Source organism: Pyrenophora tritici-repentis, chromosome 4 (genome assembly GCF_003171515.1).
Source record: "Pyrenophora tritici-repentis strain M4 chromosome 4, whole genome shotgun sequence".
In the NCBI taxonomy this organism is placed as follows: Eukaryota; Fungi; Ascomycota; class Dothideomycetes; order Pleosporales; family Pleosporaceae; genus Pyrenophora; species Pyrenophora tritici-repentis.
The window spans coordinates 275,923-303,400 of record NC_089393.1 but is presented as its reverse complement, the minus strand read 5'-3'; the positions used below and the strand labels follow the sequence as shown (position 1 = coordinate 303,400).

At 52.4% G+C, this 27,478-nt stretch overlaps 10 protein-coding genes across 10 annotated transcripts; 6 read left to right on the top strand and 4 right to left on the bottom strand.

Annotated features, from left to right (window-relative positions):
- Positions 1 to 7,201: 7,201 nt before the first annotated feature.
- On the top strand, positions 7,202 to 10,974 carry PtrM4_088760 (ras guanine-nucleotide exchange protein Cdc25p; the record flags this gene model as incomplete). Its single annotated transcript, XM_001934664.2, has 2 exons — positions 7,202 to 7,789; positions 7,840 to 10,974. 2 exons carry the CDS (start codon positions 7,202 to 7,204, stop codon positions 10,972 to 10,974), a joined length of 3,723 nt encoding a protein of 1,240 aa, XP_001934699.1.
- A 970-nt stretch (positions 10,975 to 11,944) lies between these two features.
- PtrM4_088750 (PspE, Rhodanese-related sulfurtransferase) lies at positions 11,945 to 12,369 on the top strand (the record flags this gene model as incomplete). The annotated part of the gene is made up of 2 exons (XM_066106852.1): positions 11,945 to 12,184; positions 12,364 to 12,369. The coding sequence occupies 2 exons, from the start codon at positions 11,945 to 11,947 to the stop codon at positions 12,367 to 12,369; spliced, it is 246 nt and encodes an 81-aa protein (XP_065962520.1).
- Positions 12,370 to 12,972: 603 nt separating this feature from the next.
- Positions 12,973 to 14,273, bottom strand: PtrM4_088740 (AmtB, Ammonia permease; the record flags this gene model as incomplete). The annotated part of the gene is made up of 3 exons (XM_001934666.2): positions 12,973 to 13,084; positions 13,130 to 13,962; positions 14,013 to 14,273. 3 exons carry the CDS (start codon positions 14,271 to 14,273, stop codon positions 12,973 to 12,975), a joined length of 1,206 nt encoding a protein of 401 aa, XP_001934701.2.
- An 835-nt stretch (positions 14,274 to 15,108) lies between these two features.
- PtrM4_088730 (methyltransferase) lies at positions 15,109 to 15,845 on the top strand (the record flags this gene model as incomplete). Its single annotated transcript, XM_001934667.2, has 2 exons — positions 15,109 to 15,770; positions 15,818 to 15,845. 2 exons carry the CDS (start codon positions 15,109 to 15,111, stop codon positions 15,843 to 15,845), a joined length of 690 nt encoding a protein of 229 aa, XP_001934702.2.
- Positions 15,846 to 17,047: 1,202 nt separating this feature from the next.
- PtrM4_088720 (uncharacterized protein) lies at positions 17,048 to 18,019 on the top strand (the record flags this gene model as incomplete). The annotated part of the gene is made up of 3 exons (XM_066106851.1): positions 17,048 to 17,540; positions 17,686 to 17,927; positions 18,014 to 18,019. The coding sequence occupies 3 exons, from the start codon at positions 17,048 to 17,050 to the stop codon at positions 18,017 to 18,019; spliced, it is 741 nt and encodes a 246-aa protein (XP_065962519.1).
- A 1,023-nt stretch (positions 18,020 to 19,042) lies between these two features.
- On the bottom strand, positions 19,043 to 20,127 carry PtrM4_088710 (Map, Methionine aminopeptidase; the record flags this gene model as incomplete). Its single annotated transcript, XM_001934669.2, has 3 exons — positions 19,043 to 19,099; positions 19,153 to 19,401; positions 19,459 to 20,127. 3 exons carry the CDS (start codon positions 20,125 to 20,127, stop codon positions 19,043 to 19,045), a joined length of 975 nt encoding a protein of 324 aa, XP_001934704.2.
- A 674-nt stretch (positions 20,128 to 20,801) lies between these two features.
- Positions 20,802 to 21,704, top strand: PtrM4_088700 (DnaJ, DnaJ-class molecular chaperone with C-terminal Zn finger domain protein; the record flags this gene model as incomplete). Its single annotated transcript, XM_001934670.1, has 1 exon — positions 20,802 to 21,704. The coding sequence occupies one exon, from the start codon at positions 20,802 to 20,804 to the stop codon at positions 21,702 to 21,704; it is 903 nt and encodes a 300-aa protein (XP_001934705.1).
- A 471-nt stretch (positions 21,705 to 22,175) lies between these two features.
- PtrM4_088690 (Mitochondrial porin (voltage-dependent anion channel)) lies at positions 22,176 to 23,451 on the bottom strand (the record flags this gene model as incomplete). Its single annotated transcript, XM_066106850.1, has 6 exons — positions 22,176 to 22,325; positions 22,378 to 22,886; positions 23,052 to 23,079; positions 23,132 to 23,220; positions 23,270 to 23,303; positions 23,368 to 23,451. 6 exons carry the CDS (start codon positions 23,449 to 23,451, stop codon positions 22,176 to 22,178), a joined length of 894 nt encoding a protein of 297 aa, XP_065962518.1.
- Positions 23,452 to 23,780: 329 nt separating this feature from the next.
- On the bottom strand, positions 23,781 to 24,098 carry PtrM4_088680 (uncharacterized protein; the record flags this gene model as incomplete). Its single annotated transcript, XM_001934672.1, has 1 exon — positions 23,781 to 24,098. One exon carries the CDS (start codon positions 24,096 to 24,098, stop codon positions 23,781 to 23,783), a length of 318 nt encoding a protein of 105 aa, XP_001934707.1.
- Positions 24,099 to 24,844: 746 nt separating this feature from the next.
- PtrM4_088670 (AroC, Chorismate synthase) lies at positions 24,845 to 26,186 on the top strand (the record flags this gene model as incomplete). Its single annotated transcript, XM_001934673.2, has 3 exons — positions 24,845 to 24,879; positions 24,933 to 25,294; positions 25,345 to 26,186. 3 exons carry the CDS (start codon positions 24,845 to 24,847, stop codon positions 26,184 to 26,186), a joined length of 1,239 nt encoding a protein of 412 aa, XP_001934708.1.
- Between the last annotated feature and the right edge of the window lie 1,292 nt (positions 26,187 to 27,478).

The following is a 27,478-nucleotide window of genomic DNA, read 5'->3' as shown; positions in this document are numbered from 1 at the left end:
CCGGTAAGCCGACAGCTGGAGTGAGGCAAAAACAAGGGCCTAGGGTCAGCGTTAAGCTGACTGTGGCAGTGTCATCGTGGAATTGCGTGGGAATCACTTGTGTAGTATACACACTTGGTGTTTGTGCCCGAGAAAAGGAAGGAGATGAGAAGAGACGCGCAAAAGCAAAAGGAATAGAAATGGGACTATTGGCCATTGAGAGAAAAGGCCAAAAGGAAAAGAGTGTGTTGTTTCAGCGCGCATAGTCTGCGCCAAGTAAGGAGGTCAAGATAAACACATAGCACGTAACATAGCGAGGATGGTGGTGAAATGTGCCCTCAGCTTGGAGGTGACAACCATGGTGGTTGCCGTCTGTGCTCTGATAGACATGACCAAAAAGGAAACGAGATCCCAGACCCCCCAGACCCAGAAACCATAACCCAGGGATTTCTTAGAACGTGGGGATCATCCGTGTGACGACACGCTGTCACCATTCGCCCTGGAAATCGGGCAACGGGGATCTCGGTGTTTTGGAGGAGGTTGGTGGGCCGATTGCTACTCGTCACGAACATAAGTTGGAGGTGTCGTGACAATTTGGGGTAGTGGCGAATGGGCCAAGACCCAATAATAAGATTGACGTGCTCGCTGTCGGAGCGTGTAAGACTGTGGAGTTGTGCCATCATAGTATGAAGGAAGGGTTGCGTATGCAGAGAGACAAAGAAAGGAGTTGGCGACTTGGTTTAACTTGGCCGACCAGGTCAGTATTTGAAATACCCCGCCACTCGGCTTACTACATCCCGCGAAAGGGAAAGTGACATCGTTTGGGAACACGAAGGGGAGGTAAGGGAGCAAGCAATGTAAGATATCTCACTGGACGAACAGAACAGAGATTGACGATGCTAATCTTTCTTGTAACGTCATGGTTTTCGTCCCGGAATCGTCGAGAAAGGGATTTGAATGGACAAAACTGACGCTATTTTGAGTGCCTCTGACCAGCATGTGACAAATTATTGATCATCAAGAAATGAATCACAGTTCTTACATCGCGGGAGGGAGTCGAGCTGGACGGTAGTTGCGGCACGTGGTGACAGGATAGCACCTGGTATGCGTCGTGAGAAACGCACGTGTTCGCTCAGATGGATCCTTGTCAGGTCTGTTCGTAAGCAGTGTCTAGTATTATTTTGGTCAAGCGAATCCAATGTTTGCCACAGTGTTGAACATACCACCTGCTCGGTATGCAAACAATCCCGATAGCCCTATCGCATGAATAGAGACAACGGATCCAGCGGCTAGGCGAAAACAAAGCCCGATGGTCACACCCCCATTCCCCGCGACACGCGCATGATAACCATGAATTGGAGGCAGTTGCTTCTTCCCGAAAGCGGACCGTTATGCATAGCCAAGTGCTAGAAGTGGTGATCTACGCCCCGAAGGGTGCGCTGCCACGTTCCGGGTCTAGCTGTTTCTTTTGCTGAAGCATCCGTGTTGATCTGGTGGCCTTGAGATCTCAAAATGCTGCTCACCTTTCAACACCAATATCAGTATCATCGACGCAGATCACTCACGGAACACCCATGGCCGTTCCTACCACCATCGTATCGCTGCAATAATCTACAAGGGGGGCAATATCAGCCATCGACAGGATCTGATTAACTTACTCTATGTAGCAAGGTACCGTGATCAAAAAGAAGCAAATCGACCGGAAGCTGACACTTTTCGTCGATCTACCACCAGCTTGAGCAAGGCCCCAGCGCGTGGAAGTCGGCAAGTTGGAGGATGCAGATTTGATGCTTCATCGTATTCGTTCCCAGGAAGTAAATATCGAGCAGATCTTTATTTTCCCGCCAATAGGAATGCTGCGGATCCGGTTCCTGGATTGTCTGGTTGGAGCTGATTGTGAAACAAGGACCTGGTGCGCGGGTAAGATGTGATTGCGGGAAGGCTCGTGTTCGTATCTCGCTCGGCCTTGTTGAGTCTGAGAAGAGTCTTGGAGAGGCAGGAGAGGCGAGGAAGTGATGAGGGGTCAACGGGTTCGAGGCTATGCCTCTAAAGCGGACAAATCCCATAGGCGTAGAGTCGAAGCTATCTCTTGTGTTGCGCTATAGAAAGCACAGCATTGTCTTGTGTCACATTCTCGTTACGGAAGTGTATGGAAGTGACGTACCAACCTTGCAGTTGCATATACGATAATGCAGGTACATGATATGGCAACGGCTCGGCAGCCTCCTGACATATCTAAACCGGCACGACTGTGTAACATTCTAGTTCTCGGACTCTCATGCTGTGTGCTGACGGAGATGAATCGGATTTCACCTCGTAAGCTGCAAGCGCGGCAATCGCTTGGCTTTGAACATGGATACTGCGTTGTGGGAACACGGGGAAGAAGCGGGACCCTGCTGACGGAATCGCACGAAAGGCTTGTAGTGGCGCTCAAGCTGAGAAATCTTACTGAAATGAGTTGATTTGCCAAGTCTACCGACCTTGAAGAGATGTGTGTCTCGGAGATGCGCGATGTGACAATAACTTTCGGAGCCTCGGCCGAATCATTACACTGGCAGCTCAGCTGTGTCCGAAACGACGGCTTCAAAGAACGTTTCCGTACAGAGGTCTCCCAAGGCACTATGCTGTACCTACGGTTGGAGTCGCTGTTTCCATGCTGTTCACATGGAAGGCTGATGCCGGTCCTCACGTAATCTTGAGATCTCTAGCCGTCGTGCATTGACTATGACGCCATTGCCGCGTTGCGCCAATCAAAGACAATAAGCGCTGAGAGCTTGGGACAGGTGGTCAGAGACATGGTGAGATGCAGCTGCAGGGTGTTGGAGAATAAATAGATGATGCCCTAACCCCGGCTATGTTTTGTGTAAGAACGATTGACTAGGCGCATCGCCGGCCAGAAGTAATTTTCATGGGTAATGGTCCACGTGATCTCGCGAAACACGTTTTCTTCAGGCCTGATCGACACCCGTTGGTACTATCGCTCTTCTAGTTGGGCACCATCTATCGTCGTTTGTCCGACTCAGAGTAGGGCAAGTGTAAGAAGGATCTGAAATTTGTGCAGAGGATGGTGACAATGGCATTGTTGGCTCGCATGGGCTTGAAGCGAAGTTGCGGCGCCGCATTGTCTCTGCCGACCACGCCGTAAAGACGCACACAAATCCCCTCACATGACTTGTGACAGCCCTTTGGAAGGGATGAAATTCCCGGGCCTCGGCACTGTTGCAGCGGAGGGATGTCCGTTCTGCGACTGATGCACCATGGTGACCGCGCTCCCGGGTCGCTTTTGATGGATTGTGGCGCGGGTGAGGAGACTTGGTCTGCGGCGTACCTGCAGAAATGCGCTCTTTCCGAGTTGGAAGGATCATCGCAACAGCCACTGCAATACCGCATGGTTGCGATTCGCCGTTGCCAAAAAAAAAGTCGGCCTGATGTCAATGTGCTACTGTCGCAGAATCTTTGATAAATCTAGACATTCGATATAACGATTCGTCTGTAGACTTATGCACTGCATCGTGAAGGGTGGGCCATTGGGCTGTCGGCAGCTAACGACACCCCGCGGTGGGTAGCTTCAGTAGCGTCCGAGCTAGCTTCGGTGTATGAGGCTGCCGAACGGGTCGCCGATGATAGGCTTGTAATAGCTAGCAGAAGGGCCGAGTAACTCGTTGAGAAAGTTTGCAAAAGTCGAACTGTCGTTCAGAACGTGCGAACGGGAGAATACGGTCTGCGCCATCTTGGCGCCACTACAGTTAGTTGTCCGTTTTGGTGAAACTAGATAGTGCCAGGAAATAAGATATGCTCGCAGCATGAGGTCAGTGGTCCACAAACGATCTTCAGCTACCCCGATGCTAGAGCGATAGGGCTCTCGCACCGACGAAGCAAGATTTTGATGACACCAAGCTATGTGAAAAGGCAATCCATTAAGGTTTTGCTACCCGGCCTACCTGATGCGAAACCCCAGTTGGCAGATGCGTGACTCATTGGTTGGCAGTCGGCCGCTGTCCGTGGCTGAGATGAAGGGTTGTCAATGAAGGATGGCAGGGCCTGTCGCATGTCGGAATATCATTGACCGAATTCTAGTGTAGCTACACCGGTATATGGTCATGTGGCGTAGACAATAACCTGCCTGGCTGGGCGGAGTGTAGTGTGAGTAGCTTCACTATTTCAATAGCTGACCGGTCAGTCAACAACGGCTGCGCTTAGAGCGTTGATTCGACGACTATGCCGTGGTAACAAACAAGTTATCACGGCAGTGGTGGATGGCATCGACTGGATGGAATCCAGTACCGACATGGCAAAGTTGGATAATGCGCGGTGAACACCAGTACCGAGAGAGAAAGCGCATAGCGGGAATATAGACAGCTCTTATTTTGGCAATGCACGATGCGGATCCTGTACACGATGCAGATCCCCAGCTGCTTCAGTGCTACGCTGGAAGAAGCAGCCGTTTTCGCATGTGCCGACAGGGGTGGGCGCTTCGAAGGCGGGCAGTCAATATATGATCGACGTAAGGGTGGAGCGCACCTTTGAACGGAACTCACGGCGTGGGGATGTGTGGGTGGTCCAGCTGGTGGAGGTTGAGATATGAGACAATAAGAAAAAGCTGCGTAGAGGGTCGACAGTTGGGCAGCTGAGGCCCGGTCAAGAGCTAGTGCATGCTGTTTGAACCGAGTCTAGGACGGGCGGCTTCCACTGGCCTTCCTGGCGTCTGCTAAGAGAATTAGGGAGTAGCTAGGGGCCGCGGAAACACAGTCTGTTGCTCCGTAGCAACCGTTGTTCGCTACAGCCTGCAGCCTGTCTGCCCGGGTACTGCTCGCTGGTTAAGGTGGTGTTGCGAAGTTGGATGATGCGGCCTGCTTAGGATGACTTGATATCGATACTGTCAACTGGGGCGCCCGTCCATACACACTCTTGGCACGTGAGCGCGCGGGCATGTGACGGCATATATAGTTAAATGATATGAAGACTTGGGTAGAGCAAGGTCGCCGTCGTTGGCCGCAGGGCGAAAGAAATCGTACGTAGTCGTCGTCACAGGTGCTGAGCGATTGATGACTAGCGCGTCACCAGGTGGGTCAATGTTAGGTTTAGGAACATGGCACGGCACCGCGGGATGGGAGCGGGACTCGTGGTGATGGCTGAACTGAGGGTGTAGCCGCGTATGGCAGTGGGCAGTGGGCAGTGGGCAATGGGCAGTGCTTGACGGACTCGAATGACGGCATGTGAAGGGCCGACTGTTGAATAGATATTTCGTCCAACTCCGACCGTTCGGGGGATAGAGAGCGGAGGCTTGCAGTAGGCTCCAGTAGGTTTACCATGGAACAGCCATTAGCCATTGAAGCCAGGATATTCGCTCTGATAAATTCGAGCAGTCAGCCAATCGAGGCGGGCGCTTTGGAGGTGAAGGTGGATTGGTTGGCGAAGGCGGCCGTGGCAGACGGGGAGGACGAGCCGGCGGAAGTTGCCTGGTGTGGCTAGAGGGCTGCTACTCACGCCAGTTGATCGTTGCCGTGCTTGGCCTGCTGGCTTGGACCGGGGCGAAGGTTCGCAGTGGGTCGGACTGCGTCTGGCTTCTGGCTTCTGGCTTGCAGCTGCAGCTGGAGCTGCAGGTCGCATGCAAGACGGCACCGGTTTGTGCTGACTTGACCGTGACAGACTGCACAGCACGTAGTCAGGCACATGGGCACACACGTAGGCCAGCGTGGAAGCTCCCTAGACGCTGCCGGCCCCTCGAGTCGTGGTCGCCATGGCGGAAGCGGCCCTGGTCGTCCAATGTCTCTTTAGCTTCTTCTTCTTTCGCCGCCGCCAGTATTGCGTGTTTTGCCAGTGCTGGGCCTTCAATGCCCAAGTGGTGCAGTGGTGCAGTGCGAGTGCAAGCTTCGGCTGGGTGAATGCACTGCACCGCGCACTGCACTGCATACCGCGCATGCGCATGCGCTCAACCACCATGGCAATGGCCACAACCCACAGGGGACAGGGCGAAATACCGGGGAAAAGCCCTCTGGTTGCATCTCCACCGTCGCTGGCACGGGCTCACAGGCGCGAATCAGGACCCAACGCTCCCTTGGCCCTGGCTTGCACACCCCCCCTGCCACGCCTGACAGCAGGGCCCCTGTTCAGTTCGTGAGGCTTTTGCTCGAGTAGGCCGGCAAAGGATGCTGCTGCATCGCGATGTGATATTAACATGGCCGTCCGTCCGCGCAGGTGGAGTCCGAGTTCCTAGGTAGTCGACCCTCTGTCCCTCCCAAGGTCTTCCTTGCCCTACCCGAGCCTGGCTGCCACTGCCATCAACTCTCCGGCCGCCACAAGTCGACTTTCACCGTCGACTGGCCCGTATAGCTACTGTAGTAGCCCGCCCACCGTCGCTCGCTTCTTCCCTCGCTTTGGGCCGCGACTGCCTCCTCTAGAACCGTTGGAACTTGGAAGCCATCCCACGCTCCCCTGCTCTGCACAGGCAGGTCCGGCCCTTGCAGCACTCTAGTTCTTTCCTGCCCTGCTATCGCCGTTACAAGACAGCCTTGCACCCCCAGTGTGCTTCCCCCACCGACCTTCACCCTCAAACACGTCCACCTGTCGCATTTTCGACACAGACAGAACGTGTCTGGACCCGTCGTCCCGCCCCGTCCAAGCACCGCCTTGACGGCTCATCTCTGTGTAACGGAAACGCCGCCCGTCCCAGCTTCCCCACGCACCGCCAATCCAGTGCTGTGTTTCACCACAAACACTCCCACGACAGGTCCGAATTCACCACGAGGCTCCACACTGCTTAATTACCTTCACTGCCGTATCTGTCACCTGCTGCACCATCTGGCCGCCATTCGCTTTTACATCCACTAGTCATTGTCACGCCGGGTAGGTCCCTCTCCGTTTGTCGCGCCTTCTGCTCCACATTCTTGCTGGACTAGCCCTAGCCGTCATCTTGTCATTCCTCACTCTCTCTCTCTCTCGACATCATAATAATAACAAAGCCACTGCAGGAACCTGCACTCGACACAAATCTCGCTTTACTGCAACGTGCACTCGACAAGAAAGCTCGGATTACTGCAACGACCATCTATCCCCACTTCGTGTGTGCCATTAACCAACCATCTTGCTTTGCTGCATACCTCATCTGCCAGATGCTTGCTACACGTACCGGCCAAAGTGCAACGTCCAATTAGCCCGTCATCCTAGGACCATTACTCTTCTGACCTCTCTCTCCTCTGTCCCTGTCTTAACCACTGTACCAATGGCCTCCTTCGGCTCAGGCCAGGGAGATATGGACAAACGGTCCAGCGCCCTAGTGGCGCCCTTGAACATTCAAAAGTCTCCGAGCAGGTCGCGATCACAAATGGGCGTTTTCGGTCACACTCGCCAGTCTTCGTCAAGAGGGACCCACTCCAGTCGCTCGCGATCGCAGATATCTCCTCCCCTGACGCCTACAGTTTCCAACGAAGCCATGGTTCAAGAGCAGCAACTTGCCCAGCCCATTTTCCACAACTACCTCCGCGCCTTCTACCATTACAGCCCTACTTCGACTGTATCATCTACTTCGGACGAGTCCTCAATTACCGTTGCCATTAACCAAGGCGACGTCATTCTTGTTCACTCTGTACATCCCAATGGCTGGGCAGATGGCACTCTGTTGGCCTCTGGAGCCCGTGGATGGCTTCCTACCAACTACTGCGAGCCCTACGACCACCCCATAATACGGAATTTGCTCAATGCATTGACATATCTATGGGATCTGGTTCGTGACGGTGAGAATGGCGAACTAGTTGCCTTCTCACGGCAGGACTACGTCAAAGGCATGATTGTTGGCGTACGACTGTTCCTGGTAAGTAACATTCTAATGTGTTTCTTTGCAATGTTGCTAACTGTGGTCAGGAACGGACAGAGTGCTTACAAAAGGACTCGCGACTTATCCTTGCACACGTAGGTCTGCGTCGCATGCGTAAAGCTCTATTGGGTGATCTCTCTACGCTCGTAAAGGCTGCCAAAACCCTGCAAGAAGCGTTACAATCGGGCGAGCTGCTCGTACCCGTGTTCGAGCACATGGACGAGCTCGTGTTCAAATCGTTTAAGCTTGTAACGAGGGCTGTGCGTTTCCTCGACATCTGGGCCACGGACGCAGTGTCGCTGTCACTGTTCGAGCTTGGCGACGCAAGCAGTCATAGACCACTGACCCCACCGTCTGACTCGACCGACGGTGCTGTGCAACAGCCAGTAACATCAGCGCCATCGGTAGAGGGCAGTTTGTCGGCGAATGAATACGACTCTCCGGTTACACAATCGGCCCACGACGACTGGTACTCCGCCACGACGCAACAGCCACGAAACTTGAACCGCCTGTCAGTTGCCTTTTCTCTGCCGTCGGAGCCAGATTCTCTTGCTTCCCCGATCATCATATCCCAACCCACGTTCCAGTCAAAACGCACTTCCGTTACCCATCGGTTGTCGTACACGGCCAAGTCATCCAGCGCACGCAAAGGAAGCCTTGCCACCGAGCGGCTGAACACTGCTCATGACGCTTTTTTGGGCTTTATTGGCTCGTTTATTGGTTTGCACCTACAATCTCGCTCTTCCGACGAGCTAGCCCAAATCACCCAACACTCCGTCGTCGCGTGCCGCCAGCTCCTCAAGGTTGTTGAGGAAGTATGGGAACGAGACTCACGAAGGTCCAACCCACTGGAAGAAGCACGAGACACCATGTACACCCGTCTCACCGAACTGGTCCAAGCGACCAAGGATATGTTTACGAATGCTGACGCGGACGTTGAAGAGGTGGTAGCGCCAGAGGCAGGAAAGCAAATCGTGACGGCTGCTACAAGTTGTGTCAGGGCTGCTGGTGACTGCGTTACCAAGGCTAGGCTTGTGATCGAGAGGATAGGCGACTTTGAATTTGACACCGAGCCTGCTGTTGGCTTGGGTCTATCCGACGAATCCATGGTCCAGGAACCTACCCCCTCGAGTAACAGAGAATCTGTCGCCAGCGCCGTTTCATCCAAACCTGCCGAAAACGTCATGGAGACAAACAAACCACTACCTGCGCCGCCAGTTGAGGAACGCGAGATGCCTCCACCACTCACCATTTCCGAGTCGAAGCCTTTGCCCGAGGTACCTCAGCCTTCGCCTCTCGACAACAACAGGCTTAGCCTCCAGCCATCCCAGGCTGTCATCGTCGAAAGCCCAACTGCCGTGTCCTTTAGGTCATCTCGCTCGTCATTGCCTCCACTCAACGCGGTGCCTACTCCCATACTCCCACTACCGAGCGCATCTGAGATTCTTGAAAGTCCTGCAAGCATGACACAAGGAAGCATTGCGGAGTCTGTCAACACCGAGAGTGTCAACGCTTCTGTCAATGACCTGAGCAGCACCCATGGCTACAACGGGCGGGGTGATGCTGCAAGCGTCGTTTCACACACGTCCACGCGTGCTACCACGCCAGATCAATCACCAACAAAGAAGCGTAGTTCCCAGACGTTGATCAGCAGCTTTGGCAGTTCATCAGAGCTTCGCTCTTTAGCAAGCGAAGATATTGCCGACGGCGAAGAGCACCTCTTGGAGACTACCTATGTGCACGAGTTGATCTACAACAAGGATGGTCAAATATCGGGTGGATCTCTCCCCGCCTTGGTGGAGCAGCTCACCACCTTCGAGTCAACTCCCGATATTGTCTTTGTAAACGCCTTCTATCTTACCTTCCGTCTCTTCACCACACCTGTCGAACTTGCGCAGTGCCTGATCGACCGATTCGACTACATTGGCGGCAGTCAGAAAGTCGGAGTTCCTGTACGTCTCAGGGTCTACAATGTGTTCAAGGGTTGGCTCGAAAGCCACTGGGTCGGCGAGAGTGATTCAGTTGCCCTAGGTGTTATCCTGGCGTTCGCCACTGGCAAACTGAGGACAGCTATGCCTGCTGCTGGCAAGCGTCTTGCAGAGCTTACGTCCAAGGTCACGGAAGTGAGAGCTGGTGCTCTTGTGCCTCGCTTGGTGTCGTCGATTGGAAAGGCAACTGGCACTAGCACTGCCTTCACCCAGGGCGATAGCAACGTTCCCTCTCCCATTGTTACCAAGAGCCAACTCAACGCACTACGAGCTAGTAAGGAGGGTAGGGCTCAATGCAGCATCTTGGACTTTGATCCCCTAGAGCTCGCCAGGCAGTTTACCATCATCGAGTCTAAGCTCTTCTGTGCCATTCAGCCAGAAGAGCTCCTTGCTCTCGAGTGGACCAAGAAGAAGGATTCAAAGGCGCACAACGTCAAAGCCATGTCCACTCTATCGACTGACTTGGCCAACTTGGTGGCTGACACCATCCTTCAGCTTGAGGACGCAAAGAAGCGTGCGGTCATAATCAAGCAATGGGTCAAGGTTGCGGCCAAGTGTCTGGAGCTGCACAACTATGACTCGCTCATGGCCATCATCTGCTCGCTCAACTCTTCCATGGTTATGCGCCTCAAGCGAACCTGGGAGCTTGTGTCAGCGAAGACAAAGGCTCGCCTGGATGAGCTGAAGTCGGTCACTGACGTAGGCCGAAACTACGCCGTGCTTCGTCAGCGTCTCCAGAACCACATCGCGCCATGCATTCCATTTGTAGGAATCTACCTTACTGACCTCACGTTCATCGACGTCGGCAACGGCACCACACGACAGCTTCCCGGTGAATCCGGCTCTGACGGTCTCTCCGTCATCAACTTTGACAAGCACATGAAGACGGCCAAGATCATCGGCCAACTGCAATCGTTCCAGGTTCCCTATCGGTTAGCTGCCATCCCAGAGATGCAGGACTGGATGGAGGCCCAGATTTCGAGGATGCACGCCAGCGACCAAGCCAACGTCCAAAGTTATTACCGTCGATCACTGCTCCTTGAGCCACGAGAGCAGCCTCACTCCGTGAGGGGCTCACCATCTATTGACAACAGCAACGCGAGCACCTTCTCAGTAGACACCCGAGTCAATTCAAAGGACAAATTTGAGTTTCTCAACTTCAACTTCTCGACTTCCAACCTGAAGGGCACATAGACTTTCACATAGCGCTTCATTGCGCCCTTCACCATCGGCCGCACTCACTGGAGGATACCCAGAGAGGCCGGCATTGCACATATACTGCATGGCGCCCGGCCATCCACATATTAATGTTTGCGTTTCCCCTGCATCACTTTGTCCATCATGTCACGGACACTTACGATACCAATGCCAGAGTCTCCTTTGTTTGTTTTTTGATACCACTTCAGCGATTTATTATTGGGGGGGCAGGAGCATACTTTTCCTATTTCTTTACTTGCAAAATGCGCTGTTTGCTTCGGCACATCGCAGCCATCTGGTCGATCATCTATTATGTTTTGCATAGCCAATGGGGCTGTTGGAGGCCTACATTTAGTGGGCTCGGCGTTTGTAAGAAGGAGAAGGGAATCTGCTTTCACGGCAAAAGGATCATTGCTGTGGCAGCGGGAAAAGGCTTCTCAACAAGATGGGTGCGAGAGAAGAAAAGTTGTTCCTTGTTGTATACCATTGGACATGCAAAGTCAACTAGATTGACACATGTGCGAATGAAAGAATTCACACATCAATGTGCTACTTTATCATGACTTGACCTGTGATTTTTTGGACGATATGACGGCGGAAGCATCGAGTTTTGCAGTCTTGAAGATTGTTCTCGGGATCCACAGCCAAAACGAGCTAACACATATATGATCTATTATCAGGGCATACAGCAAGCATACACTAGCGTCTATAACTGCTACAAGCACAGACAAGTTGCACAGAGGCCGAGCGAGTAAATCATCACTAACAAGTTTCCCAGGAAGGTAAAAACAAGCCGGTCGGTGACGATAGTGGGGTAATCGGCGACCCCTCCAAGCCCTAAATCCCGAAATAACAGTTTAAACCCCGAAGCCACATACCGCGCAACATATAAGACTGCGTAATACACACACACACACACACACGCCGTACAAACCCACACACGACACCATTGTACCCCCCGTCCACAATGTCCCGCGACCTCCTCATCGACGTGCGCACGCCCGCCGAATACGCCACTGGCCATCTGACCTCTGACCTCTCCCCCACACTAAACATACCATACCAAGACATATCCACCCTCGTTGATGTCTACGCTACAACACACAACATTACCGTTGACAAGAACGATCGCATCACGCTGTATTGCCGCAGTGGGCGCCGCTCGGATATCGCGTGTCGCGAGTTGAAGCAGTTGGGGTATGCGAATGTGAGGGATATTGGGGGTTTGGAGGAGGCGAGGAGGGTGCTGGATTGGGAGGTTGTGGAGAGGCAGTTGGGGTTGGATGGGGAGGTGGGGGTGGGGTAGGGAAGGGGCAGGGCGAGGGGGAGAAGCATAAGAGGGTTAAGAGTTTTGGGGCGTTGGTGGAGGGGTTGAAGGCTTTGGAGGGGTGAGAGATCGTGGTACTCAAGATTTCTTTTGTGGGACGGATCGAGGGGAGTGAGAAGCGCGGAAATAATACAGAGACACGAGGGGGATACTCTACGACGGGATCAAGGTCGACAGCCGTGTTGGGCGAATATCGAGCCTTTGGACTTGGGAGTATGGACTTGCTCGACGCAGATATAAGCTACGTGCATAGATCTATCATTGGGATACATCCATGCACGTTGTTTATATCCGTGTCGAGCAGGTTCTTATTCCAAAGCCTTTTGGAAGTGGGAGTTGATGATACCCCAAGAAGGGGAAGAATGGACTTTGCTGAAAGATTGCGATGTTAGGAGTTTCGACTTTGGGACAAGATGAGGCGGGTCAGGGTCGATGAGATGCTGTTTATGGGTATCTTCTTCATACTTATGGGATGCTATCAATTGGGAATCAGCACAACATGGATGTCGTTTCACCGCATAGTACGCGCCTGTTCTTGTTCGCAATTAAACTGGCTAAAATCCGCACCTTCGACATGAATCAAACAAGCAGATCTGTCTAGTCGATATAGAATCTATCTGTCTTTGGCGCCTATTATGCCAAACAACATTACACATATTTCCTGTCCATCAATCGAGATGTAACTCGCCCTCACGATCGGCATAGGGATAGTACTTTTGTGTCTCAGTCCAAAGCGTCTCCTCATCCATTTGACTTGCGTCCAGGCCCGCGATAATATCCCTAACAAGCTTTAGCTCTACCCAATCAACCTGTGATGTGACTTACTTGTCTTCGGCCAACACCTCAAAACCCGGTACGCAGTCAATTAGAGCATACATGACGTAGCTTATGACAAACGACCACGTGAATCCGACAAGTGCTTCTAGAACTTGTATACCAAGTTGACGAACGTTTCCATCGAAGAAGACGCCTCCAGTGATCTCGGTCACACCATCGTAACCTGCGACTTCTTTTTGTGCAAAGCAGCCAGTTGCAATTGTGGCTAGAATGCCTCCAAGACAGTGCGTTGCAAAGGTATCTCCATGATCAACCCAGCGCCAGCGTTGAGCAAAGGCGCTGAACTTGATCCTCAGAGCTTGCCGACAGAACAATGCACCTAGAATGCCAAAGAAGAAAGATGTGGGTAGATCGATGAAGCCTGCTGAAGGAGTGATCATGATAAGCCCAGAGATGGCACCCATAAAGCACGAGTCCAGACTCCAGCGGCCGACCTCAACGTATGTGTACAACATCCACGTCAACGCTCCAGAAGCCGCACAAAGATTCGTAACGCAGAGCGCCATTACGGATTTGAAGTTGAAAGCTAGGGTGGTGCCGGCGTCAAAGGCGAGCCAGGAGCCCCAGATACTGATCATGGCGAGGAGTTGGCAGAGCGAGTTGACCGGTCGGTGAATGACTAAGTGCGATGGGGTGCGTGTTGAAGACTTTTGTGAGCGGAACAACGGGTACGATAGATATACTGACATGGCTGTTGCTGTTGCCCCTGAGTTTATGTGTACCGGCGTACCGCCTGCGAAATCAAGAACGCCTAGGTCCATGAGGAAGCCTCCACCCCAGACCATATGGGCTAGGGGGTTGTACACAAAAGTTGACCATAACTACTGTTGTTAGCATAATTGAAGATTCACGAGCTAGTTGTTCGACCTACGAAGATGAAGGGTATCAGGGGTAGTATGCGGCCTCTTTCACATGCACCTCCTACGGCGATGGCGCATACAGTAGCTTGGAAGACCAATTGGAAGAAACTGAACAGTACTGCAGGAATCGTACCAACGGGCTCTGCTAACACGTTCCTGTGGAAAGCATACTCGAAGTCACCAAAGATTGCACCTCCTTCACCGTAGGTCAACGTGTAGCCGATGAGGAACCATTGTATCGAGCAAACGATTACTGAAAGGATGGCTGGCATGATTGCTGCTAGTGAGTTGGAGCGTGTGGTATAGCCCGAGTAGGCCTAGATAATGATATACATGGTCAGTCTGTGTTACACCTGTCTCATGTACCAGGACTTCTTACGACGCCTACTGCTGGTACGATCCCCCAGCCTTGTCTAATTAGCGGTCTGATACAAAGACATAGGGCATGTGCTCACAAAAGACAGAACAGACCAGAACAAAAAGTGTGTCAGTACGGTCGCAAGCCTCCCAGGCTTGCAGTACCTCTGTAGGAAGGCCCATGATGATTGACGAATTTAACTAAAACACTCGGCTGTAAGGCGATGCAATTCCAGAAGACAAGACCGGCTTATATTGGAAGACCATGAAATAAGCACCGCAGGTACAACTAGCAAGCTTCCTCGGATGCATGCTCCCATCCAAATCCCTCACTATGTTTGAGAATGCCCAGGATTAAGGCGCATGATAGGCATCGTAGTCCATCTCAACCGTACACACGATTGGAGCGGCCGATGTAGATCCCGGTACATCGATAAGATAAGCAAGCATACCAGGTTGATGACGGCATGCCGGATGACAGCCAGGAGAACTACCCGATGCCAAATACGGCAACTTCAACGTCTAGCTCTTATGCTATCACGAACCCGCTTTCGTGACACCAGATACGAAAAAGCGGTCCTTTTACCAGTCTAACTAGCAATTGGATGCGAACAAACGTAGAACGGCGGGCCTAGGCTCGTTGGCTTGAGTCTGACAAGGCCCCACCATAATCGCACACTAACCTTCGTCTACTGCCTCCACAAACCGAACCTCACACCCATTCCTCCCCGGCCTTACCCCAAACGAAGTATGCTCGATAGCGAAGAAAACGATTTCTTTGGTGTAAGCCAGGATCTCGTGCCTCCTGCGCCCATAAAGTCGGCGGGTGTCTCAGAGGTGGATTTCGATGGCCTACTCTCACCCCCACTCAGGCTCGAGGAAGATTTGAAGAATGGCTGTGGTGGACAGTTGTGGCCGGCAGGCATGGTGCTGAGCAAGTACATGCTACGCAAACATCGTGAGGACGTTGCTGGAAAAACTATAGTCGAGCTTGGTGCTGGGGGCGGGCTCGTGGGGCTGGCAGTGGCAATAGGCTGCAAGGTGGACACGACACTACATATCACGGATCAAGAGCCAATGTTCGAGCTCATGAAGCGCAACATAGCGCTGAACAATCTGCAAGATCGTGTCAGTGCATCCATATACGATTGGGGTGAGCCTACGCCGTCGGAATTACCGGCTCACCCGGATATCATCCTCGCTGCGGATTGTGTGTACTTTGAACCTGCGTTTCCGCTGCTGCAGCATACGCTCAAGGATCTTATTGGCGAGAATACCGTGTGCTATTTTTGCTTTAAGAGGAGGAGACGCGCGGATCTGACGTTTATGAAGACGGCGCGGAAAATGTTCGACGTGAAAGAGGAGGACGATGATCCGGATAAGGAGGTGTATTCTAGGGAGAAGCTGTTTCTGTAAGCGGCATACGAAGGTTTCGATAGGATTAGGCTAATAGGTTCAGCTATCGAATCACAAAGAAGAGCGCTTGATTGATGGAGCATGTGGTTCGCTAGCCCGCAAGTGGGCGATTCAAGAGGCTCTGCGGTCGACTCTGAAGGATGTAGGATTTGAAGAGAACAGCAACCGGTTCCAACACTGCAGCCTAAACGCATGAGAAAGCCGTCAACGGGCTGTGACGACTCAACTGCGGTCCTAAGCGGAAGATCCAACATTCTCTTGCCGGAATTATCGCCAGAACAACACTCGTAACGTCTCTTCTTGCGGTACGCTTTGATGATTCTGCCGCTGGCATGTATCGTCGCTACGACTCCATCTCACAATTGCCAAACAGATTCAAGTCTACGACTGAAGGTACCCCAGTTTAAATCATTCGAGCCGTGAACACTATCCGGCAAAATAAGATGATCTACATCTACCGATCGGAAATATAAGATTAGCAATTCGTTTAGGTAGGTCTATTTTTAGGGCTCCCTTCTCTCGTTTCTAGTACTTAGTACCCTCCTCGGAATGGCAGCCTTTTTTGACTAATGTAATGAGTGCGAAGGGATGCACGCACTCCCCCTTTGATAACTCATTGCCTCTACTGCGCAGAATGAAAACAACCACCACCACCCTTTTTAGATTTTGTATATTCTCTCTCTCTTCGGACTTGTTCGAAGCCTCATTCCCTCAGCGAGACAAGATTACTATGGGCACTAACATAGAACTTCCTGCCAAAGTGGCGCCTGCGTTGAATGAATCCCGTCTTACGCATAGTTTCCTACGCACAGCGTTCTTTGGAGGAAAATGAATCCTACTAACAAAGGCCAAGTACTTGTTGCCAGGCCAACTACGGTAGATATCGTCGCTCCTTCGTTGCGCTTGCAGTCAAGGAAGATCACCCTTGTCTACATGGATGTGTGCCTCAATACCGTAGTACGGCACAGTCAACTGCGCCGTCGGTAGCGAACCGAGTCAGCTCCCAGCGCTTACGGGACGGCGCAGCGCACCTAACTGTAGATCATATTCATTTAGACGGGTACGGAATGCCGAACTTTGTCGATCGGGTGGATTTTAACCTCAACACCATAGAAATTGGCAAATCAGAGTTACTATGCACGGTAATGCTCTTGGCGTGCGTCATTCCAATAGGGTGCCTAACCGCCACATACACTGAAATGGTACATAAAGATGTATTCTCGCAAGTCTAAAGGAATAATCGCCCAAGGCTTTACCCTTAGGCCAAGTCAATATGTGGACGTCTAACAACCCAAAGTTGCTGCTCTTTACAATATCAGGACTCCTCACCACGGCGTTTGTCAATGCGCAAAATTCCTCCTGCGGAAGCCAGCGCCAGGAATTCAGAGCCGTGAACTCAACTGGCCAGCAAGAATTCACTTGGAATTCCTCCTACGCCGGCGACGACCCGTGGTATGTCTCTGTCCTCGTCGGACCTCCAGGGCCCAAATTTGATGATAGGTTCGATATCCGAGGAAATGCCTACATCTCGGTACCTGGAAACGTGCCCAACAACACCAAAATCTGCAACTACCGATACCAAAGCATCAATGCGACGTTGGAATCCGGAGGGGAGAACAGCTGTAGCGGCGTGATCAGCTCGGACTGCATGGATCACTTGAATAAGGCACTACTAAGTCCGGCATTTTACTGTCCCAGCTCCGATACTGGGTCCACATCAGAAGAGTTCAAAAAGGCGTGTCCAATGTTGAGTGGCGGTTCACACAGTACGTTACTTCGGTTGTCCCCTGTATGAGGTCCCCCCTTATGCTCTTTCTTTCTTTCTTTTTCTCTCGCACAGAACAGAGACTATTTGACTTGCGACTCGGGAATCTGCAGCTTTTGTACATGTAGCTAAATGACTTCGCACAGGCCTCTACTTCGTCGACATGGCCAACAGCACGTGCGCCTACACCGACATGCCCGAGGTGCAGATCCCGGACAATTACAACACGTTCCGGACAGCAACATCCGTTGAAGTGGCGAGTAACATTGACGAAAATGTCACTACGGACCAGATTTATGATCTCATGACGCGCCAGACGATCCCAGTCGTCCTACTGGGACGATTTGCTGACCCAGAATCGAATTTAGTGCAAAGCAGCGTCGAGTTTGTGTGTTTGACTGCGAACAAGACAGTGGAAGGAAGTCGTGTGCCGGAGCAAGTGACGCCGTGGAAGAGTGCCGGGGCTGGTATTAGTGCTAGGATGGTGGGATGGGCGGCTGGTGTGGTGACGGCGGTAATGCTTGTGTTGTAAGCATGCAGTTTATGGTGATGGTCTTTGAAGGATGTAATCGATAGTACTACAGTAGAGAGGCCATCTGCATAACCTGAATGGTATATGTAGAACCTATATAGTGGCTTTTCTTTTTGATCTTTCTCTTTCTATATAACAGGTAAACATATACTTATTTAATAGGCCTCTCTCTTCCCTAACCTATTTCACACTCTAGCAAACCTAACACACATCAAAATATCACCTCATACTCCCTTAAAGACGCCTCTATAGCCTAACCCCCTTACCTTCCCACCTACCAAAACCCACACCACAACCATCATCATCCTCCACGGCCGCAGCTCCACAGCCTCAATCTTCGCACAGCCACTACTCCACCACACCATCACGCCCTCCCCTTCTTCTCCACTAGATTTCACCAACTAAACAACACCCTAATCCCTCCACCCTACTACGATATTTATCTTCCCCACCGCCCGCCCCTCCGCACAAAAGCATACAACCGCGCCCTTACCTGCTAATAGTTTAACTAATACCTACTAGATGCCTATGCCCAACGCACAAAGCGCACATCCAACTCGCTGGATTGCGTGAAACAATTAGGTATGTGTATGAAGGGCTAGGACATATGTATTTAGACGATATGTTGGCGGATATTGTGATGTTTTTGCGGAAGCATGTACCTAGTCTAGGTCAAGTACGTGATTAGCTATCATGCACTAGACTGAGTCTCCGTCTGTTAACGAGCGTGTAAGAATAATAGCACGAGAGATCAGTCAATGCGAGGATGGATTGGTTTGTGCATTTCATATTTCACATTTCGTCTTGTACCTTTTTTTTCCTGACTTCATGAATCGTATCTCTCGACATAAAAGCCGTCATGTACCCCCCTTGGTATACCATTACAGCATGTATGTGTCGTGCTTTGACACCAAGTTTTTATCATAATGCCCGAAACCAAGACTAATCGTTTAGCAAACGTTTCCGATCATCTAGTAGTCGTCACCACGACTAAGCACCTCCTTGCACGTGGGCCTAAGCACAAAAGTCTGATGATCGTTAATAAAGATCCCGTTTTGAACAACGATAAGATGCAACTTACATGTTCACTCTGCGCCGTGTAACTACCCTTGATATCGCACAGCGGCGGGTACGCTTCCACGATGCCCGCGCTGACCAGGTTGTTCAAGCCCAAGAGGTACTTGTCATGACCCATGCGGTCAAGATATCTCCTGCAGAAAGGCAGAGTGCCAAAGTTCTTGGTGATGGAGTTGAGTAGTGTCTTTGCTGATGAGACGCGGAGGGCGACTTTGGGTGCGTCGGCCTTCATGGCGTAATGCGATGTCTCCATCTAGAAAGTGTATTAGCAGGAGGAAGTGGGAAAGAAGTAGAGAAAGAGCCAACTTACATCATCGCGGACGTAACCCTTTCCTGTGCTACCGAATGTCTCGATAGCAAAAGTCTCGCCTTCCTCCATCTTAGTCTGGTCCCCGCCCTTGACAATGGGGACGGTCTTGCCACCGTGAATGGTGTAGTGTCCGATGGAATGACCGTTCAGGTTCCTTATGCACTTGACAGGCAGCATCTCGCCCTTGATCTCCACCTCGTAACTCTCCATGACCTCCTGGATGGCAGCACCGATATCGCTCATGCGCACATCAATACCTGCCTCCTTGATACCAGCGTTGGTGGCAGCCTTGCATGCGTTGACGAGGTTGTCGTATACGGGGTCAAAGGTCAGGGTGAAGGCGCTGTCCACGATGCGGCCGTTGATGTGTACACCGAAATCGACCTTCATGACGTCCTCGTAGTTGACGACCATCTTGTTGCCTGCATTAGGCGTGTAATGCGCCGCGCAGTGGTTTATGCTGAGACCAGTTGGGAAACCCATGCCTGCAATTTGCGCATCTCCGTTTCCTAGGCCTTGGTGTCCTGTCAATGCGCGGACCGAGTCTTCGATGCCCTCTGCAATCTCGGTCAGACCCATGCCAGGCTTGATCCATTTCTGGGCCCATTGTCGGACTTCACGGTGGATCTCTGCGCCTTTGCGGTACTCGGTGAGGAAGTCGTTGTTCATGCGATCGAGGTGGCGCTTCTCTTCGTTGGTCGTTCGGTAAGCGTTCTCGTTGACGTATTCTTGGATCTCGCCCTCTGGATATGAGTCGTTGGGGAAGACTTCATCGATGCGTACGCGAGGTGGTGCCGTCTGCGTCTTTGCTCCTCCAGCGCCTGCTGCTCCAGCCTTCTTCTTCTTTCTGGGCTTTCTCTTCTTCTTCTTTTTCGCTGCTCCCTCGCCGGCTTCAGGAGCGCCTTCCTCTGCCTCGTTGTCATCGTCCGAATCTTCGTGTTCTGCGTCGCCGGTGGGCTTGTCGCCGTTCTCTGCCGCGCCGCTGGCAGGCTTGGTGTTGGAGTCGTCCACTGCATGTTATTAGTTGCTGTAGCGCTGTACATGTCACGTTAATGTAGACACATACACTTCAAGTTGGCGACATCGTCGGCTACCTTTGCCGCCATGTTGATTATGCAACCGGGCGTTGAGTAGGTAAAGGTCTCGTGGGCGAATCTACAAAATTACGAGGGTCGTGAAACGCCCCGCTAATAGACGTCGGAGATACCTCGAAGTGCCACCATCGGCTCGGTCTGTCCTCCGGCTAGGCCATGGCCGTGTTAGCGGCGCCGATGACGTTCTACATGCGACCAAACATTCATCCAACCTTTCCATGTACACCGCACTCTCTGTATATATGGGCAATGCCACCCCGCGCACCTAATCTCCTGCGGTCAATCGCCCAGACCTCATCTTCGCGAACACCAAGCTTCCACGCACCATACGTGTGTCACTCATGTCTCCAACGCACTATACCTGCGCCTCCGCGGCGCATAGCACAAGTCTCGCACTTTCATACTTCGACGCCACAATATGCAGATGCTCTAGTTAATCACTATGAAACCCTTCAAATAAACCACACAGCGACGCCGTCGGAAATCAAGCGCCAATTCTACACCCTCTCCAAGAAAAATCACCCAGACCACAACCGCAACGACCCCGACGCCTCGACCCGCTTCGTTGCAATCAGCGAAGCCTACCACATTCTATCCGTCCCTGAGAAGCGTGCACAATACGACGCACAACTGGAGCACTCTGCAAGGCAGTCGCGATGGGGCAGAAGCGGGAATGAAGCCCCACAAGGAAGTTACAGTTCAGCTGCATACGGGTCGCGCCCAGCGAGTGGACTGAACAAGAAGCGCAGCACCTTCCGCGGTCCACCGCCCTCATTCTACAAGTCTGGCGGCTACGGAAAACATGGCGCCAAGCGAGCCGAACACGCACATTCCAACCCCCATCCCGAGGCCGAGGGTAAAGAAGCCGGACGGGAAAGTTATGGTGAATGGGGTGGTTTTGGTCCCGGGCAACAGAGACAAGGCAACGAGGTTCCTCACTTTGACAATAGACGACATAAAGCGACGCATGATAGCATTAATGAGCATATATGGGCTAGGCGGAGAAAGATGCGAAGCACAGTCAAGGTGGAAGAGGAATGGGAAAAGGGAAACATGGTGGTCAACTTTATCGTCATGTCGAGTGTCATCGGCATATGTGGGATTACGGTCAAACTGTTTGGGGATCGACATGAGGGGCATGAGAAGGCTTGATCTGTCATCATGTGGCAATACGACGTGCAACCTCGCGCCTTCTCATACCCTGGCAGAGTATACCCACAATAGGCACGCACCCTGAAGTGATTACGTGCATGTGCATGTCATGCACGACATTACTTACTTTCTCCACATGTCTTCTCCACGCGCAGGGGATATTCATCATTTCAGGTCATACGAGTGGACAAGGGCTTGATCCTGACCATGTCTAGGAAACCCAACGAATCATAGACACTTCTGGCTTACATGGACAACATATATAACACAGTGCTCACAGTTGCAATGCATGCCATACGAAACCATCTAGTCTTCAAAGCCTGCATGGAGACAATTCTTGTATATGCCGGAGCAACAATAATATACGTCTTCTTTTCTTCTAGATTTATGAATCCGCGAGGCGAGAATCAAGGGAATCTAAAACCTCTCCTACACTCGTTGCTATCCACAAATGTCTTTTAACCAAGACGCTTAACCCTCAAAGGTGAAGCTGGTGCCGAGCTTGTGGCCGGCCTCGTTCAGCTTCTGGGTATCGAAAGAGCCGCCAATACCAAAGGTCAAGCCGCTGTTGACCTTGGTGTTGTAGGCGAGGGAAGCAATGCCGAGGTTGTTGATCTTGGCCTATAGGGGTTTAACATAACAGCCCTCGTGCATGTCAGGGACTGTCACCTACCTTAGCGAAAGACGCAGGGTCAAGCTTGTACTTGGCCGCGATTTCAAGACCGACATTGTTGCCAGACTTTGAGTCCCAGACGGCGCGAGCACCAGCCTCGACAGCGGGGTTGACGCGCTGGTAGTACGAAGCAGTGAAAACGCTCAGGGAGTTGGTAGCAGTGACAGCGGCGTTGTAAAGAGGAGTCGTGTATCCAACGGCGGCCGAGTACTTGGTGATGGCAGCCTTCTGCACATCGTAACCAACTTCTCCACCGACGACCATACCCTCGTGGCTAACGACGGCATCAGCGATGGTGCCAATGGCACCAGCGGCCGAGTAGTCAACAAAGGCGCGGCCGTGGAAAGCGGGCTGCTTGAAGTGAAGGTTGACCTTCTGGCCCTTGTTACCCGCGGCGGGGTTGAAGTTGGAGAGAACCTCGGTCTTCAAGCCGCTAGCAAAGGTGTCGTTGAGCTCAACCTTGGTAGCAAGCAAGTTGGCAGTGTTCCATGACTGGGTGATGCTGATGCCTGCGCGTTTTGTCGTCAGCAGACTGATTCCGTAACCCGTCATAGTCGCGCCCCTTTTTCCAGGAGGCTGCGCCATGTGATATATATACGAAGTACAGTGTCGCGATGAATGAAAAGGAATTACGAGATGGATAGAGCGAGGGAGAAATAAACGCTGTGCCGTACCGTTGGAGAGCGACTTCTTTCCTTCGAGCTGTCCAACATGTCAGCCATTGGACTTGGGCCCGCACCGGCCTTGAACATACAGAAGAGGTGACGGGGCCATCGTGAGCAGATGTGCCCTTGGCGGTAAAGTTGACACCGTTGGGCGCCTTGAGCTTGACCTCGAGAGCAGCTATAGCCGCGTCAGTACATACGCCGACAAGCCAATTGATGTTGCAGACCTGCGGCGGTGTGGTAAAAGTCCTTGTTGATGAGCTAGAGGGCGGCCAGGTTAGCAATGGCGCAATGGTCAAGCTCGTCGCGGGGAGCCAAAACATACGTCGTTGGAGGCCTTGGCGATGTCGCTGAAGGCCGGCGGCGGGAACTTGGGGACGATCTTCTCAACTTTGACGTATTCAGTCATGATGGCGGTTTAGGCGGATGTTGATAGAGAAATTGAGGGGTGTTTGGGGGGGTAGTGTTGCTGTCTAGAAGCAAAACTTCTTGAGAGGTCACGGCAAGGGTCCGCGCTAGTAATCCCGGGCGATCTTCGTGCTTGCTGCCAGTTGGTCGGCATCTGCAACGTGCGCACATTTGTGGCTTTTCCATTCACCCATCAATGGCAACATCGATTTCCTTCTTTCTCATGTTTGACTTTGCGGACGGGTTGCGCATTCTGCATTCATGGTCGTGTTGCTCCGTATCACCCTAGTCTGAACCTAGACCGACTGTCACGCCTGTCACTCCTCCCTCTCAACCAGGAGGTTGTTCATCTGGAGGACTCATCTTGCGCGGGATCGCCTTCCAGTTGTTCGGCCCACTTGCCCACGTCTTTGCGACTGCCAATCGATCAACTTTGTACAGCGCAAGAACAACGCATACGACGTCGATTTGGCGCGGGGTTGTTGCATCTTCTTCTCGGCGACACTGGGCGCTGCTAACCCCGCGATTGCCTTCTTTACAACACAACTCTTGTCTGAGGCCTGGCAGTTGGTTGAAAATGGTCAGTCGCGCTCTCTCGGGACTGAGGATGATGCAGTTCCAAGATCCTGGTACCATACCCAGGAACATCTTCAATGAGGCCTACCTTCTTTGAATTGGATCTCTTGATCATATGTAGTCATCTTCCGATAATCCCCAGGTATTGGCCCCAAGGATCTGATTCGCGTTGGACATGTTCTTGAATGACCGAATTTACCTTTAGTTGCGGGAGAATCCGACACTATGCTTCTCGGCCACGTTCTCTTCCAGTGCTACGACCATCTCATTAGGTACTTACCCGCAATCTCTACCATGACCACCGCTGGTGTCATATCTACTCTATGCATATGATTTGTCGTCCATGGCCGGGATGTGGCGGAAATCGAAATCTTATCATCCAGAAGCTCAACTAATGTTCTCTGCAAAGCACCGACAATCCAAGTGATATTGCACCCAATGGACGTGTCTGGCGACTACAGTGAGTTTTTTACACCGGTATATCCAGTACTTTATGACTCCTGGGTGATAGATTGTGGTGTAGCGTTGAGAGATTCGATACGGTGAGGGAGATGGTATGCTCATGTCAGCCCTACCATCGGCGACCGAGATCGGGGTCCTAGGTCAGCTCCGCGCCCCGCTAAATAAATAAAACTCCTAGAGTGACTCTGACGTTGATTACTCTAGTGCACGCGTCTGGCCCTTTTCACGAGACACATTGCTTCATGAAATTATAGATTTAAGAAATTGTTGCCATATAGAAGAATTGCACGTTCCTTTGACCAAATTCGCTACTCAAGTTCCAAGAACCGAGTTCCCACTACACCAGCACGACCACCATGTCTACATTCGGCACACACTTCAGGGTCACCACGTATGCACACAATGGCCTTTTTTGATCGCGCTCGCGCATACTAATAGTCGTAGCTATGGCGAATCCCACTGTCTCTCCGTTGGCGCCATCATCGACGGCTGCCCGCCAGGCATGGCTCTCACCGAGAGTGACATCCAACCCCAGATGACGCGCCGTCGACCTGGCCAGTCAGCCATCACAACACCCCGCAATGAGAAGGATCGCGTCGAAATCCAGTCCGGTACAGAGTTTGGAATCACACTGGGCACGCCGATTGGCATCAGGGTCATGAACGAGAACCAGCGCAAGCAGGACTATGGCAACCAGACTATGGACAAGTACCCAAGGCCCAGCCATGCCGACTGGACATACCTGGAGAAGTACGGTGTGAAGGCGAGCTCAGGCGGTGGCCGGAGTAGTGCTCGTGAGACCATTGGTACGTGGTCCAGTACGCACGACTGTCACAGAAGCACTAACAGGACACAGGAAGGGTGGCTGCTGGCGCAATCGCTGAGAAGTACCTCCGCGAAGCCTACGGCATCGAAATCGTCGCATTCACAAACTCGATCGGAAACGAGTTCCTCTTCCCTCCCACAGCCGAACACCCTACGGCCTCGACCAACCCAGAATACCTCAAGTTGATCGACTCCATCACACGCGAAAAGGTAGACGAGTTTCTGCCAGTGCGGTGTCCTAGCGACGACGTTACCAAGCGCATGGAGGATTTGATTGCAAAATACCGGGACGCGCACGACAGCATAGGCGGCACAGTGACATGCGTCATCCGGAACTGCCCGACAGGGTTGGGAGAGCCATGCTTTGACAAGCTGGAGGCGAAGCTGGGACATGCCATGTTGTCCATTCCGGCAACAAAAGGCTTCGAGATTGGCTCTGGCTTTGGCGGCGCGCAACTGCCTGGCTCCATCCACAACGATGCCTTCATCAAGGCGCCTGCTGTCCCCGCAGGCGAAAACCCGTCTGCGCATGTCTACCGCTCCAAGCCCAAGCTCACGACCAAGACGAACAACTCTGGCGGAATCCAGGGTGGTATCACAAACGGCGCGCCCATTTACTTCAACGTAGCATTCAAGCCCGCTGCAACGATTGGACAAGCTCAGTCAACTGTGACGTACGATCAGGAAGATGGCGTGCTCGAGGCCAAGGGTAGGCACGATCCCTGTGTGGTCCCACGTGCGGTGCCCATTGTCGAGACCATGGCTGCTTTGGTAATCATGGATGCAGTTCTGGCGCAGCAGGCGAGGCAAGGAGCGAGGAGTCTGTTGCCACCGTTGAAGGGCGTGGTGCCTGTTAATGGCACCCAAGAGTAGGGGGAACTCGCCACGGTTGAAAACGAAAAGGAGTTTAGGTGTTGGGGTTACGAGGCTCTAACGCCACCACGCTCGAGACGAATAGAAGTTATTAGACTTGTATCATCATTGATGCCATCAAGTTGCATCCTGCACCGTAGGAGCGGTGCATGTGAGATTTTCCTGATAAGCAAACTCAGTGGGTGGGATTCGGTGTGCCACTCCGCATGAGGCATAAAAGGTGACGGCGACGGAGCGAAGCCGGTGTCGACTCAAATCTAGGCCTCGGGTTCAGAGCTATGGTGGAATAGGTGCATGTGATGCGATCCAATCATGCCATGTCTGGTGTTTCCAGTAGTAAATGCCGTGCATGCCGTCCCGGCATCGTTCCAAGCTCCCAGCAGAGCGGTAATGGTACTGCCACGTATACCCACGCATGTACCGAACTTGCTGGTCCACGAGGCCGTCGGCATCGGGACGAAGCATGAAGCATGTACCGTCGAGCCGCATCGGAAGCGGCTAACGGAGCGCACAACCCACAGCGGCAGGGTGGCAGATGTGGGTGGGCGGTCATGTTATCGGGCCTTCCTCCACGAAAGAAAGCTCCCCTGGAGATCATTCGCTTGCAGCCGCCAACTGCGAACATGGCCTAGACGGGCCTTGAATCAACGACACTTTGAGTTTATCTTGGTGCATGCAACCGGTTAACAAGCTGTTCCCCCACACGGAGAGATGACAGGGCAAGCTTCTCCTCTGGCTCGCACTACCCACATGTAGCAGTGCTTGGCAGATGGCTCGGTGCACCATGCCGAAGCTAGCAGTGCTTGCTGCCACTGTTTGCTGGACAAGATTGAAAATTCTGCTTGGACAGTATGGCCATGGAACGCTGAGGGCTCCGCCACCAGCTTGGGCCAGGCTCGGTGAAAAGGAAGCAAGGCAGGCCTCGCCTCACGTTACACGGGAACGTCTCGCGGACATGGCCGCCGCGGAATAACTGACACATGGCACCTCAGATCTCGATGCGAATTTCCACATATGGGCACCATCTTCGATTCGACCCTGCAGCTACTGCAGTACGCGTTGGACCCCCATCCATAGATCAGCGGTTGGCGCGGCCAATCGAGATTTGTTCGCGACTTACTCGAAGCTTGTGGTGTTGGACAAGATTCCCGTTCGCCACCCTGCCCAAAATCCATGTCCTTTGTATTCCATTCTTACCGAACCCCAACTAAGGCAGGCCCGTTGGAGGTTGGCACCAACGTCACAGCTACCTAATCCGAACTCGCTCTGCCACTTCCCCTAGCGGTGGCTAA